The 20,332-nt window shown below is 41.9% G+C and overlaps 1 protein-coding gene across 1 annotated transcript in view; it reads right to left on the reverse strand.

The window, feature by feature from the left end:
- sdk1a (sidekick cell adhesion molecule 1a) overlaps positions 1–20,332 on the reverse strand; it is a 752,575-nt gene that overhangs the window by 276,414 nt on the left and 455,829 nt on the right. The window contains exons 6-9 of the mRNA XM_059653924.1: positions 13,587–13,698; positions 1,634–1,824; positions 530–613; positions 182–376 (exon numbers count right to left, since the gene is read on the reverse strand). Coding sequence (XP_059509907.1) covers positions 182–376; positions 530–613; positions 1,634–1,824; positions 13,587–13,698 — 582 coding nt within the window. The remainder of the gene's footprint in view (positions 1–181; positions 377–529; positions 614–1,633; positions 1,825–13,586; positions 13,699–20,332) is intronic.

Below are 20,332 nucleotides of genomic sequence, written 5' to 3' on the forward strand. Positions count from 1 at the left end.
GTCACGTGGCCTCCTTCGTTCCTACATTTCAACCTAAGTCAAAGATATTCGCAAAATGCGTATTTGTAGCAATGCATCTCTGGCAGCAGTGAGCTAAAGAGCTGTTTGAATATCTACTGCTTCAGTCCTAGCAGTCCCAAAGCAACAACCTTACAAAATTCATATTTGACACAATACTTACTTGTAACAGTAAGATATGAAGGTGTTTGAATATCTCCTGCTTCATTCTTAGCAAAACACTGGAATATTCCTGAGTCTTCAGGGACCAGCCTCTGGATCTGTAGGATCCCGCTTACCATTTCCTTATATCTGCTGTTGTTCAACATTGTTACTGGGATTGAATCTTTGTACCATTGCAGACTAGGTAAAGGTATACCTGCAGTCGTAAAGAGTTAAAACCACATTATGCAAATGATCTTTTTAAATACTTCAGAATGAAAGTATGCTCCAAACAGTATATTCCACTTCTTTCTATTTGCAGAAATAATTTACGTTTACAAAAAGGTTAAAGTTTCCTCTCAACACTCACCCATTGCTCGACATGGAATATCAACAGTTTTATCTACTTCACCCTGAATCCTCCGTTCAGGTTCTGCAGTAAAATATGGTGGTTCTGTGGGACAGGAGATATTACAGAAAAAGTAAATGTAGGATTAAACACAGTGTACATACAGAAATGGGTTTTACAGAAAACTTTAAGTTAAACATTCTAGAAATAAGCTTCATGTTATGGTCGATTGGTTTTTCACCTATCCCAACAAATTCACAGGGCAGGAACAGCTTTCAAGTAGAATGGAGCATGTTAGAACACGCATTCTGGGGGACATCTTTGGGTGTAAAGGCTGAATTCCATTCCCTGGACGCCTTCATCAACAGCCCTGGTGAACTGTTTCTGAGATTCTCTAATTTACATTCTACAGCACCAGGTCTGTCCATCTGCTGAAAAGAAGCGAAAATCTAGATGAAGATTCTTCCCTGTGATGGTGAGCCAAGTCACTCTCCATGCACTACTGCAACCACCAATTCCCAAGAACCAGGCAAGTGGCATCATTGTAGCCATATTTATAGACAGTACTGTGACTGATCCACACAGCCCTGATCGTTAGAGATGTATGCCTGGTATCATATATCAGAAGATAGTGATTGCTTCCTGCTTTGGAACTTGCCAAATAGGGAATCCTCGTCTCATTCCCAAGAACACCTATTTGTGATGACCATGTGTGTAATGCGCAGAGGGACCTGCAGGATATAGAGGAATCCTTAAAATAATTCTACACAGCCATGGCTTTTTAAAGAATTACATTTACAAAAAAAAATGTAAATGTGGAAAAAAAAAACACATTCCTTTAACCATTTCAAATCTGTACAGACTTGGCTTTTGCATTTATTTATATTAATTAATATAAATCTTTTAATGTTTGGAAATGATCTGTTTCACTAAGATAAATGAAATCTTCATTATTCTCTGTAAAGTTGTAAAGCTTTATTGGAAAGCTTACTAGTTTTGTACCATTCAAAACTATAAAACATATATATACAAGTGGCTGAAAAATTTTAATTATGTAAATAAATATTTGCATTTCAACTGCTGGATTGGAAATTCATTCCTCCGAGCTTAAACCGAAGCAATTACCTATAATGGACAGGTAGGCATGTGCGTTTCCAGGAACAACACTGACGCTCTGCAAAGTAGCCTCACATTCATACATGCCAATAACAGCCGAGGTTGGATTTAAGATCGTCAACCGCCTTCCAAACATACTGATTCCATGCGTTAGTTTCACACCACTTCGTCTCCAGGTAATACTCAGTCTCTCCACAGGCCTATTGGAAATTAAATGGTAAAGGTTTGAATTTCTATACAAGCATTCAACAATCCGTCAGTTCCATCATTCGAGGAACACGTAAATATAATGGCCCAAGTTTGGCTAACAAAAAAGGAGAGTTTAATGCATGTGCTTTTATCAATGTGTAAATCACCTGTAAATTAGTGGCAAGAATGTCATACCTTGTGAATTCTGAATTGCTACTTTGCTGGGTGATCCTCTGCTGTCTGCTGTTAGAATCATGAAGATGGCAGCTTGCCATCAATAGCCCCAAGAGTTGCATAAAATTGGTGCGCTTGCACGTTAATTGCTAATTAAATTTAGTGCGGCAAGTTAGGGCTGGAACTTAACACCATTACTATCTGTTTAATGAGATTTCTGTCATTGTAATGTAACTCAGCATTCTAGACCAAAGAAAGAACAAAGTAAGTTGATTTCTCATTCTTGGAGAAGAATTAGTGCTTGAGACAGTGTAAAAAATGTTTGCATACTTGTAGTATTTTTTCTCTCATTTTTAATATTTATTTCCCCTTTTCAGTTTATTTTTATATTTGATTCGACTCTGATTCATAATTTTTCCTTCTCTGCTGCTCCTGTTCCTTTCTGAAATCTTAAATTAAACTGATGACGGACTTGATACCTCTTGTTGTGCACCAATGTCCCAGATTGCAGTTAAAGCTTGCGCTTCCAACAACTGGCAAGACAAAATATCTTAAGCTGAAGCATGAAGATAAAATAATAAGTAAGAAGATAAGTACAGAAGAAATAGGAGCAGGAGCCAGCCATTTGGCCCCTCAAACCTGTCCCACCATTCACTAAGATCATGGCAGATCTGCTCCAGGTCTCAATGCCTCATCTGTACCAACTTCAGTGAATTTCTTTTGAAATTCAGTAGCATTAAAGTCTGTCTTAAACGAAGGAACCAAAACTACTCCAGATGTGGCTTCACCAACATCCTTTACATTCTAACAAGACTTCCTTGCTTTAAACTGCAAATACCTAACAAATTAGGTCAATATTTAAATTATTTTCACTGGTTGCTGTACCTGCATGCTACTTTGTGTTTCATGTAGAAGAGCACCCAGATCCCTGTGTCGCAAATGTTTGCAGTTGCTCTCTATTTAAACACTAGTCTATCTTTTGATTTTTCTTACCAAAGTGCATGATCTCTCACTTTTCACTATTAAAACTCTTCTGCTAATTTTTGCCCATTCATTCACCTATGTACACCCTCAAACAATTTGCTGATGTCCACATTCCAAAACCAGCCCAGCTCGTCCCTGCCTCCCTAACCTGTCCTTCCTCCCACCTCAATCCCCACTCCCATCTCCTACCCACTAACTTCATCCCGCCCCCTTGACCTGTCCATCCTCCCTGACTGACCTATCCCCTCCCTAACTCCCCACCTACACTCACCTACACTACTTCCTCAGGAAGTTCATTCCCACTTGATAGGCTGAACAGCCGACTTCTGCTTGTATGTCTTGATCTTAACTGGACCTTCCCCTCCCATTCCAAGTTCCTCTCCAGACCAGAAGTTATGTCCTTAGCCTTGGCAACAGGTAGGCAATACAGCCTTCCAGATTCTGTCTTTGCTGCAAAGAATAATTTCTATTTCCCTAACTACACTACCCCAATTACTACAACATTGCTCTTTGTTCCTTGATTTAAACAGCTCTCTGGACTACGGTATAGTGGTCAGATCCCTCATTCTCCCTGCAGTGTGTGCCTCATCCACACTGGAAGCAAGAACCTTGTACCTACTCAGTAGGGGCATTAGCTGAGGCTCCTCCAAAGCTAAATTCTGGATTCCTTCAGCTGCCTAACTCTCAATCACAACTCCTATCCCATATTACGCATCAATTTAATGTAATTAATCCAAGGGGTATGATGTCCTCTTCTAGCAAAATCTAGGGGACCACAACAATGTAGTGAATTACTGGTCACTTCGATCTGAAATGGAAAGCAGTGGATAAAATTTAATTAAAAATAAAAGATAAGCTGAAGTGTTTCAACTTCATTTAAAACCTACTAATATTTCTCATCTGCCCAAAAGGTGTCATCCTGTAAACATACTACTTACAAACTATATCCACATGCAGCACATAACTGAACAGAGATTAATTATGTAATGCAACTTGCCCGTGTTCCGCCCCCTTTTCAGGTCTTAATGTGATACACCATCTGGCAATATCATCTCGGGACATTGATAAGTTGCTTTTTTGTTTACTACAAGGAAGTGTCAAAGAATGCCACTCATCATTCTTCAATTATGCTTCCTTTCCTCTGGGGAAGAAACCTAACCTCAATCTGATAACCCCAAGATACCTTGCTGGAAATGAGAAATCACACGATTGTAAATCATGGCAAACAGTTTGTTACCACTCATTGGAACAGCAGTTAGTCAACAAGTGCACTGTATCAATGGGCTGCTTGCAGCTCGCCAGTTCAACACATCATTTAATCAATAGTGTTCTTCAGTGTAATTCAGTATTTTGTCCACAGAGATTTCTCGTGTAATGATCCATTAATACTTGGGTCCAAACCAGCACTACAATTCAGAAATCCCTAAGACATTTCATTGTAATGATGAAACAACATCTGAGACAACTTCAGTGAAAATACTGGCAGATGTCAGAGAATTCGAGGACACTTTCTGCGGTTAGAACATACTTAAAATAATTATATCCACATTCTTTATATATGCTTCATATTATGTGTAGATTGTAATAATTTCAAAGGATCAAAGGGTGGAACACAGAACTATACAGCACAAGAACGCGCCATTGGGCCCACGATGTTTGCCCAAATCTATGGTGAAAATGCCATTTATAATTACGGAGCTCAAGTGAAATAATTTACTTGATTAAATCTCTTATTTTTAATACTGCCGAAATTGTTGTGATTTAATTCTACTCCAGTTTTTAAAATCATAACGGTGAAAACGAAAATAGCATTTTCATTTTGTGACATAAAAACAGAATACAGATTTACCATTCAATGATGAGTTATTCACTGCCACCAGTGATAACATCTAGATTGAAACATTTACCTTTAAAACTATAAATGACCAGTAAAAATACAAGAGAAATGCCCTAAAACAGCTTTGAATGTGTCTTCAGTAATAAGACTGAATTTTAAAGAAGGAAAAGGCTGATAATAATTCAGCAAGGAAAACTGATACAATTGAAATGATTCTTATAGGTATAGAAAACAAGCCATTAAGGTTACATGGACTTGTTAGAGGAGATATAAAGATATCCACCCTCATCTACGGTTGTCTGCAGCTACTTTGCCCGTTAAAACACAAGAGATTACCTATCCGTACTCGGTAGTTCTTGAATTTACCAGGAGTACCAACAAATTTGTGTGAAACAGTTGATACAAAAGAACTAATTTCTTTCAGATAAGGATTAAAAAAAACTGCAAGTGCTGGAGAAACTCAGCAGGTCTGGCAGCATCTGTTGAGAAAAAAAAAGTTAATGCCTTGAGTCCAGTGACCCTTTGTCAAGAACTCTGCTGAGATTCTCCACCACTTACTGGATTTTGATCTAAACTTGCTCACCGAGTTTTCAGCTAATTTCCACATGAACTTGTCCAGGAATTCAGAAGATTTGAGGAGGTGTCTTTGAAAATTAAAATATATAGGTGATGGTTTCAATATTCAAGTTCTCAGTCCTCAGTTTAGTTTTAGCAATTTCAGTGGTAGGATAAGGTCAGAAATCACATGACACCAGGTTATAGTCCAACAGGTTTATTTGAAAACACAAGCTTTTGGAGTCTTACTCCTTCTTCAAGTGTTAGTGAGACAGATAATAGCAGACATAGAATTCGTAAGTGAAAGATCAAAGGTTCACACCACTGATGAGGATGTACGAAAGAAACTTAAGGAGCGGTTAGAGACAGTAGGAACTGCAGATGCTGGAGAATCTGAGATAACAAGGTGTAGAGCTGGGTGAACTCAACAAGCCAAGCAGCATCATAGGAGCAGGAAGGCTGACATTTTGGGCCTAGACCCCTCTTCAGAAATGGAGGAGGGGAAGGGGGTTCTGAAATAAATAGGGAGAGAAGTGGAGGCGGATAGAAAATGGATAGAGGAGAGAATAGGTGGCGAGAAGACAGGCAGGTCAAAGAGGCAGGCATGGAGCCAGTAAAGGTGAGTGTAGATGGCGAATTAGGGAGGAGATAGGTCAGTCCAGGGAGGATGGACTGGTCAAGGGGACGGGATGAGGTTAGTGGGTAGGAGATGGGGTCGGGATTGAGGTGGGAGGAGGGGATAGGTGGGAGGAATGACAGGTTAGGGAGGTGGGGATGAGCTGGGCCGGTTTTGGGATGTGGTACGGGGAGGGGAGATTTTGAAGCTTGTGAAATCCACATTGATGCCATTGGGCTGCAGGGTTCCCAAGAGGCATATGAGTTGCTATTCCTGCAACCTTCGGGTAGCATCGTTGTGACACTGCAGGAGGCCCAGGATGGACATGTCTGAGGAATGAGAGGGGGAGTTGAAGTGGTTCACAACTAGGATGTGCAGTTGTTCAGTGCGAACCAAGCATAGATGTTCTGCAAAACGGTCCCCAAGCCTCCACTTGGTTTCCCCAATGTAGAAGAGGCCAAAACGGGAACAGCGGATGCAGTATACCCCATTAGCAGATGTGCAGGTGAACATCTGCTTGATGTGGAAAGCTTTCTTAGGGCCTGGTATGGGGGTGAGGGGGGAGGTGTAGGGACAGGCGTAGCACTTTCTGCGGTTGCAGGGAAAAGTGCCAGGTGAGGTGGGGCTGGAGGGGAGTGTGGAATGGACAAGGGAGTGACAGAGAGAGTGGTCCCTCCAGAAAGCAGATAAGGGTGGGGAGGGAAAAACGTCTTTGGTAGTGGGGTTGGATTGCAGATGGCCTAAGTGTCGGAGGATGATGCATTGGATCCGGAGATTGATGAGGTGGTACATGAGGACTAGCGGGATTCTGTTTTGGCTTTTATTGTGGGGAAGGGTGTGAGGGATGAGTCGTGGGAAATGTGGGAAACACGGTCGAGGGCGTTCTCGACCACTGAGGGGGTCCTTGAAAAACGAGTACATCTGAGATGTTTGAGGAGAATGCCTCATCCTGGGAGCAGATGTGGCAGAGGTGAAGGATTTGGGAATAGGAGATGGCATTTTTGCAGGAAGGTGGGTGGGAGGAGTTATATTCTAGATAGCTGTGGGAGTCGGTGGGCTTGAAATGGATATCGGTTTCTAAATGGTTGCCCGAGATGGAGACAGAGAGGTCCAGGAAAGTGAGGGAGGTGTTAAGAGATAGTCCAGGTGAACTTGAGGTTGGGGTGGAAGGTGTTGGTGAAGTGGATGAACTGTTTGAGCTCCTCGTGGGAGCACGTGACGGCACCAATACAGTAATCAATGTAATGCAGAAAGAGGTGGGGTTTGGGGCCAGTGTAGGTACGGAAGAGGGATTGTTCCACGTAACCCACAAAGAGCCAGGCATAGCTTGGGCCCATGTGGGCGCCCATAGCCACCCCCTTTATCTGTAGGAAGTGGGAGGAATTGAAAGAGAAGTTGTTGAGCGTGAGGACGGGTTTGGCTAGGCGGATGAGGGTGTCGATGGAGGGGGACTGGTCGGGCCTGCGGGACAGGAAGAAGCAGAGGGCCTTAAGGCCAACCTCATGGGGAATGCAGGTGTCGAGGGACTGGACGTCCATGGTAAAGATGAGGTGATGGGGATCAGGGAATTGGAGGTTCTGGAGGAGGTGGACGGCATGCGTGGTGTCATGGACATAGGTGGGCAGTTCCTGGACCAAGGGGGAGAAAATGGAGTCCAGATAGGTTGTGATAAGTTCAGTGGGGCAGGAGCAGGTAGAGACAATGGGTTGACCAGGGCAATCAAGTTTGTGAATTTTGGGAAGGATATAGAAGCGGGCGGTGTGGGGCTGGGGAATGATGAGGTTAGAGGCTGTGGGTGGGAGGTCACCTGAGGTGATGAGGTTGTGGATGGTTTGGGAGATGATGGTTTGATGCTCGGGGGTGGGGTCATGATCAAGGGAGCGGTAGGAGGAGCTGTCAGAGAGTTGGCGTCTGGCCTTGGCGAGGCAGAGGTCAGTGCGCCATTCTACAACTGCACCTCCCTTGTCCGTGGGTTTTATGGTGAGGTTGGGATTGGAGTGGAGGGAGTGGAGGGCTATACGTTCTGCCAAAAAGAGGCTGGAGTGGGTGGGGGGGTGGAGAGGTTGAGGCGATTGATGTCTCGACGGCAGTTGGAGATGAAGAGGTCAAGGGAGGCCTTGGGTGGTGTCCAGGAGGAGGGGGTGTGTTGGAGGTGGGAGAAGGGGTCAGTAGTGGGAGGGTTAGGCTCACGGTTGAAGAAGTAAGCGCAGAAGCAAAGGCAGCAGAAAAACTGCTGAATGTCCAAACGTGACCAGTATTCGTTGATGTGCGGGTGGAGGGCAACAAAGGTGAGCCCTTTACTGAGGACTGACCGTTCATCCTCAGTAAGGGGGAGGTCTGGGGAGGGGGGGGGGACGGTGAAGACTTAGCAGGGCTGGGTGCTGCTGTCTCCCCTGGAGCTGCTGGCTGTGGAGGCGGTGGGCGGATTGATTTTGGCGTCGGTGGTGGGCTGTGCGATGTCAGCTGTTGGGCAGAGTTGCGCTGGCTTTGGCTGTGGGCTCAAGCCCCATCTCCTACGTACTGACCTCATTCGGCCCCCTTGACCTGTCCATCCACCCTGGACTGCCCTATCTCCTCTGTACCTCCACACCTATACTCACTGTTACTGGTTCCATCCCCACCCCTTTGACTGTCTGTCTCCTCTCCACATACCTTCTCCTCTATCCATCTTCTATCTGCCTCCTCCTCTCTCCCTGTTTATTTCAGAACCCCCTTCCCTTCCCCCTTTTCTGAAGAAGGGGCGAGGCCTGAAACGTCAGCCTTCCTACTCCTGTGATGCTGCTTGGCCTGCTGTGTTCATCCAGCTCTACACCTTGTTATCTGAGAAGCTGTTAAATCTTTCATCAGTTAGAAGGTTTTAATTGATTAATATGTATACATAAATCCCCAAATCCTTTGGAGACACGGTCCTGAGAGAACTAAAGGTTTTATCTGTGTCAAGAAGAGGCGACATTTTAGGTCAGTCAATGCATGTTAAGTGTGAGGCCTTGTTCAGAATCCTTTTGTGTTTTGGTTTGGAGTCAGACTTGTTTTATTTCTAAAGTAGGAATTTATAAAACACCACATTGGCTGACTATCTGTAAAGTGTGTGCTTTTTGAACAAAATAGATACTTTCTATGCATTAAATTCGTGCTTTAGAAATAATACCAGTCTCATAAGGGACATTCCCAATGTTCCTACATCAAACCTCACCACTGAAGTAAATGGTGTGTCTTGCTTAGTGGAGTCTTGTGTCCAGTATTAGTGTTCCTGATGGTGTTTCACCCTCTCTCAGGCAGGCTAAGATCAGACTTAATCTGGTGTGGAGTCTTCTCCCCATGAGTAACTCTGCTGGAGTTATCTCTGTAGTTGAATGACAGACAGTCCTATAATCAAATAGGAACGGTGACAGTTTGGTATCTAGTGATCCTGCAGGCTGTTTCTTTAGTCCTCCCTTCAAATTTTAAGCTGCTCTTTCTATCAGACCATTGGATGACAGATGATATTGAGTTGTCTTTATATGTTGAATGCCATTCGACTTTAGGAAACACTCAAATTACCTGCTGGTAAATAATGGCCCATTATCTGTGACCAACACGTCTCGGTGTCTGTGTATTACAGAAGATGTGTGCAGTTCTTCTATCGTCATCCTGCTTGACAGATGAACTCAATGCATCTCCAGCTGTTTTGAGTGGGCGTCCACAATGACTAAGAACATCGAATCCGTGAAAGGACCTGCATGGTCGACAGAGTTTGGGATGTGCCTGACCATTCCTGCAAAAATGGGGTAGATGCTGGCGGTAATTTTTGTCCTTGTTGACACACCGGTCATGTCTGTGGCTATGTCTGTATCCAATCCTGGCCGCAAGTCATTACTTCTTACTAAAATTTTAATTTCGGAAACCTCTGGATGATGGTGGTAGAGTTCAGCCAGTGCCTGGCAGTAACCTTTACGTGGGACAATCATTCTTGCTCCCCATAACAACATGCTGTCCTCTACTGTGATCTTGTCTCTCCAGATCCAAAAAAGTATCAAAACTCTGGTTTCTGCCATCGCCACCAGCTGTTTCAATTTTTCCAGGATCAGATCTTTCCACGTCCAAAGTCTGATATTGTCAGTTCTGACCAGGAGTGTGTCCAGAAATTTTAAAACCACTACAGTCTCTTCCAGTAGTAGAGCCATCAGTGGTGTATCTGCCAGCAGGAGGTGGCTCAGTGCATCACCACTGGCTTCCCAATGGTGTTCCAACTTGTAATTATATACAATTATTAAAGACCGCCACTGAATTTAGCCTGAAGATATGGGTGGCGCCTCCTTGTCTTCTTTAAGCAGACCTAGCAGGGATTTGTAATCATTGTAAATTTCCTTCTGTAAAAGTATTGTTGAACTTCTTGATTCCAAACAAGACTGCTAAACCCTCTTTCTCTACATGGGACGTATCTACGCTCTGCATTAGCTGAAGTTCTGGATGCATACGCCATCGGGCATTATTCTGCATTGGGCTATCTGTGAGCTAATACTACCCCGACACCATTTGGGTAGGCATCACATCAACATCAGAGTTCACTTGGAATCACAGTGTGCCAACACCTTTGAGGATGGTAGCTGTTTCTTTACTTCCCTGGAAGTTATGACTTGGCTACACAACCATTTCCAAGGCTACCTTTATTTTTAAAAGAGTTGATGCACAGGTGCCAGGATGGAGACCAGGTTACGTATGAACTTTCCATAACAGTTCACTGGCCCAAGGAAAGACCTAAGCTCACTTTATCTTCAAATAGGTGTAACCCGCTCTTGTTGACTCTACAACCCAAGTATATCACTTGGGCTGCCTGGAACACACATTTTTTCCTGCTAAGGTACACACCCGTTTGGAAGAAACATCTAAGGATGATGTCCAAGTTCTCTGAATACTCTTCATTGACCTTCCCTGTTTTTAGCATATCGTCTGGATAAATGGTGACCTGGGGTAGACCACGATGCCTGAAATGCTTGCCTCTCAAAGGGGTAACTCAAAAATGAACTGTTGCAAGTGCATTTCTTCAGGGGCATGTGTTTCCTCATCATCACTGAAATAATTTCAGACAGGCTGGTATGCTGTCACCAAGCTCCCGCTTTATTTCCACATGGAAAGTCCTTGATCCTGGTACAGTCTTGTCAGAGTCAACTCCCAGAACATCAGGATGTTTGACACTACTGTTCTTATTTGTCAACCAGGGGTCCCTCATTGGATCAGATTAACAGCCCCAATTAGGGAAATCCTCCTTATAATCACGGGAGCCATGGAGATGCAATTTTCACACATGAGCCGTATGTATGAAATAATGATGTCTGTTGCAATCTGTGGTATGGTTTTTGGTGCATCTGTAGGTGGACTATGCATCAAGGGTAAAGTACTTGACTAAAAACTGAATAAGGTAAAATAGCTTGGAAATCCATACAGGGCCTTTATTGTTTTCCTTCTGGGTAGTTTCCACGCCTTTGTACATAATGCCTTGAGACAAAGCCTCATTTATGTTTAATATCACTGCTCAGGGATCAATATCATGAAGTATATATTGTTTTTCAAGTAAGTCCAAAGACAATTTATCTAGGACGATGAGAAGAATTATGATTTGAGACTGGGAAAGCTAGGGCTGCGATCCTTGGAAAAGATCTGAATATTTTGAAATAATAAAGAAAACTGACTAAGTCTATGATGAATGGTTCTTGCCATTTATAATCTGAGGTGCTGTCCAGATTTGCAATATTTTCAGTTGGACTTCAATCTGACATCCCACCTCAATCATTCTCCTGGACCAAGCATCATTACATCCGCTCAATCCTGAGATTAGCGGAAATTCTGGCAGTGCTACAGTAGTACTGCCATTTGATGAGACTCCATTGACCAGAGGGCCAATTAAATTGTTGGCTTAGGACTAATTCAAATTGTCTGATGCAACAGATCAGTCCTGATTGTTGAGAAACTCCCCGGAAGGGGATTTGATTACTGACACTCATCTGGGGCTATCCTACAGCATAGCTGATCATGAGAAATACAGTAGGCTCCATTTGTATTTATGATGGAAACTGTTAGGAGTCACCAGTTGTCATCCAGTGGAAAGAAAACCTCAATCACAATCGAGATACAACAGCAGATTGGAACAACCTATTTTCTTTGCAGCTCCAGATTCTGTCTAATTTGCAGCATTTGGTAGTTCGGTCAATATGATCAGGGAATCCCAAATGTAACTCCGATGAGTATTAAACAAATCTCATAGTTGTAAATGATCAGCTTTTACCCCAACAGTCAATGGAACATGGTTGGGCAAATATGTTGGCTGAAAATTTTGAGTGTTTCCAAGGTAAATCACTATGTCTATTCTTATATTGTCACATTTTAAGTATTCCCTTTGATATAAGGTTATATTACAGAATTTCTATTGGCAAAATGGTGAAATTACAGTATGACAGGCTTATACAAGCAAATTCCATTATAAATGCAGGCATACTAATTTATAAAGAACAGCTGGAAGAAAGTTTCTGAAGGAAATGATTTTTAAAATATATTCCCAGGTAATTACTCATGACAATACAGATGGCAAGTTAAAGAAAATTAGGACTTTTATCTTTAGCCTGTGGCCCTCTTTATCATTCTCTCTTCAATCTCTATTCCCCTAATATCATAGCTTCTCCCCCTGTGCTGTTTCTGCTTGTTTCTCTTATGAGTAGGTGGCGTTGGGCTGTGTGGAGTAGTCTGGGGATTAAAGGTGCTACCAAACACCGCAGGCTGCATTTAGGGTGACAGCAAAAAATGGGAGAAAACTGCGTCTCTTGGCTGGTAGTATGACTACCACAAACATCTATCCAGTTCTTTTTTTTAAACTACCTCTTTACATCTTTCACCATTCCTTCACTTTTCTATAATTTTACAATCCCTTAAAGTGGTTTATTTTTGCTAAGAAATGGGGGTGCTGGTGGTGCAATGGTAAAGTAACTGGACCGGTAAGCCAGAACCTCAGGCTAATTTCTGGGGAAATGGGTTTGAACCCCCATGGCAGATGGTGAAATTTGATTTCAAGAAAATTCTGGAATAAGAAGCTAGCCTAATAACCATTACTATTAATTTACTTACCATATGCTGTAAAAACCCATCTGGTTCAATAATGTCATTTAGGAAGCAAATCTGCTGCCCTTATCTGGCTTGGACTACACATGACTCCAAACCCACAATAATTTTGTTGACTTTTAACAGCGTCTAGGCTTTTAGGGATGGGCAATAGATGCTGGCTGTGCCAGTGATGCCAAAATCCCATCAACAAATAAAAAAAATTCAAATGCAGCCATCATCTTTCTGCATGTCTTCCATTTTGTGATTCTCTCGTCTTAAATATATATTTCTTTCCCTGCTAAGTTAGGACCAAATTAGAATCTCAATATTAGGCCCTAACAAAAGATGGCTCCAAAATGTATTTTTAAAAAATGATTCAACATCAAATTAAAATTGACTGCCTCTCTTCTGCCTTCAGCTCAAAACACTTTCCGACATTTACAGAATATTCAAGCTGTGTGATCAGTACATAGCTATGTTTTGTTTTTAATACACCAGCATTCTCCAATTAAGGCCTTGCTGTTTTTCCCACTCACCTTGCATTGGCAACACATTCCAGAGTGACCTCACTGGTGCCAGCTACTATGCTAGTGTTTTTTGGAGGAACAACAATTGTTGGCGCCACAGGGTCTGTTGGATCCTCGGCATCTGTACAGAGAAAAAGGAAAGTTATGAGCAGAAGTCAAAGAACAAAGGATCTTTTTTGTGTCCAAGTGAAACAGAAATTTTAGATTTTCTCCCTACTTCATCAAATGAACAAATGAATTGTAAACACAATGGCTCAATTACACTTAACATTTAGTTTGCGTATAAAGGAAACATTACATAATTTTTCAAACCTGAAATTCTAGCGCTGTAAAATGAATTTACACATCTTATGTCAAGAGTGAAATTTACCCAGAATTAGAAATCAAACTCTTTCATGCAAAAAGAAGCAGAATAATGATGATTGATATGATAGTTTTATGTCACATTTAATTTTTAATTTTCTATTAAAAGGGAAACATTACAAGACCAAAGCAATTTGTTCTGAATGGAGCATAAAGACAAAAAATCATTTGCTGTTGCCTTTGAATTATCTACGGTCCATCAATAAGACAAAAGAAAAACTGTCTCCTTGGTTTTCTATTTAATTAGCACAATCAACTTCAGGATACAGCTTGCAGCTATTCAATGTGAATGACACCCATATCCTGGGAATTTTGTAAATCTTTAGTTTTGCATGGACATCACAAGCAACATTAGCTGCCAGTCAGAAGATAATGACAGGCTACTGCCTTCAATTTTGACCTGCAGCCAATTCAGAAATGACAATATAATTCTAATTTGGGATAGTGCATAACTTGAGGCTTGTGTTAATTCCATTTGCCTACTGCTCTTGTCTATTCAAATGTTCTTTTTTCATTCGCTTAATGGGACATGGCGAGCGCGGGGCGGCCAGCATTCATTGCCTGTCCCTATTTGTCCTTGTAAAGGTTGTGGTGAGTTACCTTCTTGAACCGTTCAGTCCATGTGTTGTAGGCACATCCATTATACCATTAGGGAGCAACATGAAGGAATGGAGATATATCTCCAAGTCTGCACATTGAGTGGCTTGGAGGAGAACTTGGAGATAGTGGTTCCAATGTATCTGCTGCCCTTGTCCTTCTAAATGGAAGTGATTGTGGATTTTGAAGGTGCTGTCTAAGGATCTTTGGTGAGTTTCTGCATTGCATCTTGTTAATAATACCAAGCATCAGTGGCAGAGGGAGTGGTTGTCCAGGGATATAGTGTGCCAGTCAAGTGAGCTTGACTCTACTCCTCACTATAGAAGGATGCAAATGCACAGGATGCAGTTCAAACAGGCCACTGCTGGTCAGCATTTATTGCTAGTCACTAGATGCCCTTGAGAAGGTGGTGGTGAATTGCCTTCTTGATCCACTGCAGTCCATGTGCTGTAGGTAGACCTACAATACGTAAAGTGAGGGAATTCCAAGAATTTGATTCAGTGACACTGAAGGCATAAAGACATATTTCCAAGTCAGGATAGTGGCTTGGAGGGGAACCTGCAGATAGCTGTGGTGGTGCAGGTCTTAGTTTGCAAAGTGGGTGCTGTCTCAGTATCTTTAGCAAGTTTCAGCAGCGCATCTTGTAGATAGTACGCACTGCTGCTACTGAGCACCGGTAGTGGAGGATGTGGATGTTACACCTATCAAGCAGGCTGCTTTGTCCTGGATGGTGTTAAGCTTCTAGAATGCTGTTGGAGCTACACCCATCAGTTAAGTAGGGAGTCAGAAATTAATTGATTTTCTGAAGAAGGGTCTAGGCCTGAAATGTCAGCCTTCCTGTTCCTCTGAAGCTGCTTGGCCTGCTGTGTTCATCCAGCTCTACACCTTGTTATCTCTTTAGTCAGAAATTAATTTTTTTGCTGCAGTATTCCTAGTCTCTTATCTGCTCTTGTGAATACTGTCTTTATGTGGGGAGTACATTCAGTTCCAGGTCAATGTGTCCCTCACGATGGTGATAACAGGGGATAGTAATACTATTGAATGTCAAGGGGCAGTTGATATATTGTTTCTTATTAGAGATGATCATTACCTGGCATTTATGAGGCATGCATGCTGCTTGCCACTTGTCAGCCTAAGCCTGGATTTGAACATGGACTGCTTCAGTATCTGAGGAGTTGATATCCCCACTTCTGACATTATGATGGAGAGAAGGTTATTGATGAAGCAACTGAAGAAGGTTGGGCCTGGTACACTGCCCTGAGCAACTCTTGTAGAGATGTCCTGAGTTGACTGACCACCACAATCATAACCATCTTCCAATGGGCCAGGTATGACTCCAATCCAGTGGAGGGCTTTCCCCATTCCCAGATTCCTACTGATTCCCATTTGCCAGGACTCCTTGACGCCACACTGGGTTGAATGCAGCTTTGGTGTCAAGGGCTGTCACTCTCACCTCACCTCTGGGTTGCAGCATTTTTTTTTCCATGTTTGAGCCAAGGCTGTAATGAGGTCAGGATTTAATGGCCCTGGCATAATGCAAACTGGGCAGTGAATGGGTTGTTGTTTGGCAGATGCTGCTTGATAGCACTGTTGATGAAACCTGCAATAATTTTACTAATGACTGAGAATAGAATGATGGAGCAATAAATTGACCAGTTCAGATTTGTTCTGTTCTTTATAGGGCATACCTGGTCAATTTTCCACATTATTCAGTAGATACAAGCATTTGATTTATCTTGAATGATGTCAAACTTCTTGCATGTTATTAGAACTGCTGCTGGAGAGTATTTCGTCACACTTCTGATGTGCTTACAGGTGACTAAAAAAGTTTGTGGGGTTAGGAGATGAATCTCTCACTGTAGGATACTGAGCATCTAAGATGCTTTGTGGATACATTATTTATGTGGGTGTTCAGATAAGCCTATAGTCAGTATTTGTGGCAGTGGATTTGGCAAGATAATGTTATCCTTTAAATATTGCGGGTAATTTATAATGTCATCAAAAAGTAAAGATTAAACATGAGACAACATGGTGTAGAGCTGGATGAACACAGCAGGCCAAGCAGCATCACAGGAGCAGGAAAGCTGATGTTTCAGGTTGAGATGCTTCTGCAGAATTTCCTGCTCGGCCTGCTGTGTTCATCCAGCTTCACACTGTGTTATCTCAGATTCTTCGGCATCAGCAGTTCCTACTATCTCTGTAACAAGCTTAAATATGATCCTTGTGGCATTTCACTAGTTACAGTTTTCTAACCTGAAAAAGACCCATTCAACTTTACACCTAGTCAATTTCCTATCTTGCATTTCCTATGTACTCTGTAATAATAAATTATTGTACCAGTAAAATAAATGGACCAATAACAACTGTGATAAAAGGAAGTTCACAGAATACATGTGTAGTTTTTCATGGGAATAGGACCGGAAAATTAAAAAGCACTTTGGAATATGTCATTTCATTCCAGTTACAACATTAGCCTGGAACTGTGCCTCACACCAGTTATGGACATGCACAAAAAATTCTTTTTTGCGGTGAAGGAGTGCGTTGAGATGAGTAATTTAAATTGATTTTATAAGCCCTCGTGCATGAAGTGTCCACTGTAAGGCAGTGTCTCATAAACCAAAACAGCTGTATTTTTTCTGTATAGTAACAAGACTTGGTTTTGTTTTTATCAAACAGCAAAGTTTTGTGTTCAGCGTTTGGAGAAGTGAGAATGCAGCCAAGTAAATCTGTTCACCAAAAAAGAGCATTGTTGCCAATAACTTGCTCTGGACCAGGAAATAGATCGTATGGAATAACCACAGAAGTTTTCCAAAAGAACAACAAATAGACTTTGTATAACTTAATTAGAAACCTTTAAAAGTGTTCCAAAATGCAGAAACTATTCAAAGTCTGGAGGTCACTGCTGATAGGAAGTTGTTAGGTGACAAAAAGCTCTCAGAGTTTATAATACTGATCACAAAACACGGTCTGGACCAAAAGGAGTTACAAGGGAAGGACAGGTAGATTTTGAAAGAGATACAGAGTGGACAATCAGGCGCACAACAGATTTGGGACCCAGCTTTGTCATCACTAATTAAGAGGCTAAGACTGCAACTTCTATGACTATAAAAATTAACCTGTTTAAAGATGAAACATTTTAAATATTCAGGCAAGCCTCCAATCAAAGCACAGGATATATCCAAAACAAATGGTTCAATGAAGCACTGTGCGAACTGTCCTGTGTTAAGGTTTCATGAAGTTGGATCAACGCAAATTGCTTCAGACATTTTATTCACCCATCTGTAAACTTTTCCTTTAAATTTGTCGTCTGTGTATCAGCTAATTTTATTGGTAATCCGACACTTGAAGGTTTTATTCATGACGGACTTTTTATCTATTAATCTTAATTGCTGTTACATTTATTCCATGTATCTACAGATGTTAATCTCCCAGTGGAGACTCACAATGACTGCGTTCTGGTATAGGGTTACAATTTTACAGGCTAATTCGCTGACTCAAATTATAGCAAGAGAAGTTTGAAGAGGGACTCAAGTTAATGGGCAAGTCTGGATCAGCAGAATTTTCAAGTCTAGTGGTTTAAAGGAAAGTGTTTGTTACCATCACTGCAAACAATTTGGTTAACCTTCTATCACCATTTGCCAGACAAATGGAAGTTCCTGAAGAGCTGCTGCGTTGGCTAAGATTTCTAGCTAAATGTAATGAACATTTCTGAAGGTTTTATATTTGAACATATGAACACACGGACAAGTAGATGAGCACAAGTTGTCCATTCAGTTTCTTGAATCTACTCTGTGACTCAATAAGCTGTTTTGTCTCAAATTCCACATTGGCATCCACCCCTGATAACCCTTGAAATCAAGCCTAATGAGAATCTGGCACTTCAAAATTAAAAATATACAATGACCCTGCTTCACAGCACCTTCTGAGGCAGAGTTCCAAAGTTGCATAATCCTTTGAGAGACAAGGCATTCTCCTTATCTCTGCCTTGAAAAGGTGATTTCAATTTGAAAATTGTGCCCACTAGCTCTAGAATCACCCACAAGAGGAAACAACATGTGTAATCTATCCTCATAAGGCAATCTCCTCATTCCAGATTTCTTATAAACCTCTGCTGAACGACCTTTCACAGCATTTGCATCCTTCTTTAAATAAGAAGGCCAAAATAGCACATTGTTTTTGAGATGTGGGCTCATCAATACCCTGCACAACTGAAACATAACATCCTTACTTGTATGTTTAATTCCTCTCAAAGTAAAGCATAGCTCCTATTAGGAGGCAGTAGGAATTGCTGATACTGGATAACAAGGTGTGGAGCTGGAGCAGATCAGACAGCATCAGAGGAGCAGGAAAGCAGACGTTTCATGTCTGGACCCTTCTTCAGAAATGAGGATGGTGGAGGGGCTCTGAAATAAATGGAAGGGGGGGGTGGAGGGCGTGATAGAAGGTGGATAGTGAAAGTGATAGGTGGAGAGAAGACAGACAGGTCAAGGAGGCAGGGATGAAGGTAGTAGAGGTAAGTGTAGGTAGGAAGTGGGGGTGAGGATGGGTCATTGTGAGATGAGGACCAGATAGGTGGGAGAGAAGATGGACAGGTCAAAGAGGCGGGGATGAGAGAAGAGCTGGTCTTGGGATGAGGTCAGTGGTGGGGAGATTTTGAAGCTCATAAGGTCCACTTTGAGACTTTGGGTTGTAGGGTTCCACGGTGGAACATGAGGTGCTGTTCCTCCAGTTTTCGGGTGACATCATTGAGACTCTGCAGGAGGCCCAGGATGGTCTTGTGTCCAGGGACTGGGAGGGGCAAGTTGAAGTGGTTTGCGACAAATATAACTCTATTCTTACATATATCCGAGATCTCTCTCCATATTTGTTCCTCAATTTCCTGCTGACTATTCAGGCGTATCTATAATACAATCCCATCAAAGTGATTTTTTTAATTGCTAAATTCAACCCACATATTTTCACCGGGCAATTGTTCAAAAGTATCTTCTCTTGTTTCAGCAGTAATGTTTTGCTTAATCAAAACATCACTCCCCCTCCTCTTTTGCCTCCCTTTCTATCCTTCCAACAGCATTTCAAACCCGGAATATAGAGTTGCCTGTCCTGTCCATCCCTCGGCTAGGTTTCTGTAAGAGCTACGATGTCCCAATAGTAGGTGATTCCAATTTTCCAAACATTGACGGGGGCTGCCACACGGTTAAGGATTTGGATGGTGAAGAATTTGCTAAATGTGTTCAAGAAAACTTTCTTTATCAATATGTAAATGTTCCTACTAGAGAAGGAGCAAAACTTGACCTTCTCTTGTTTAATAAGGCAGGACAAATGACTGAAGTGATAGCAGGAGAACACTTTATGCCTAGTGATCATAGTTCTATTAGTTTTAAAATAGTTATGGAAATGCATAGGCCTTCCATAAAAGTTAAAGCAATGGGATAGGATTAATTCATAATCTTGCAGTGAAGGCAGCCCTAGGGAGCAGTGACCATAGTATGACTGAATTTTACATTCAGTTTGAGAAAGAAAGAAGTGGGTCTGAGACTATGTTTTAAAAGTTCAATAAGGTTAATTATGACAGCATGAAAGCAGAGTCTTGGCAAACTAAGGTAAAGGTTAGAAGTAGAAAGCAGGAGAATGGAACTCACAAGTATATCTGCTATGACTGAAGGTGGAGCAGACTTGATGGGCCGAACAACCTAATTCTGCTCTTATATCATATTGCCTTAAAGAATATGTCAAAAGACATGCAGTGGTGGATATTTAATGGGATAATTCAGTATACATAGCATAGATACATATAA

This window comes from Stegostoma tigrinum, chromosome 23, assembly GCF_030684315.1.
Source record: "Stegostoma tigrinum isolate sSteTig4 chromosome 23, sSteTig4.hap1, whole genome shotgun sequence".
Lineage (NCBI taxonomy): Eukaryota > Metazoa > Chordata > Chondrichthyes > Orectolobiformes > Stegostomatidae > Stegostoma > Stegostoma tigrinum.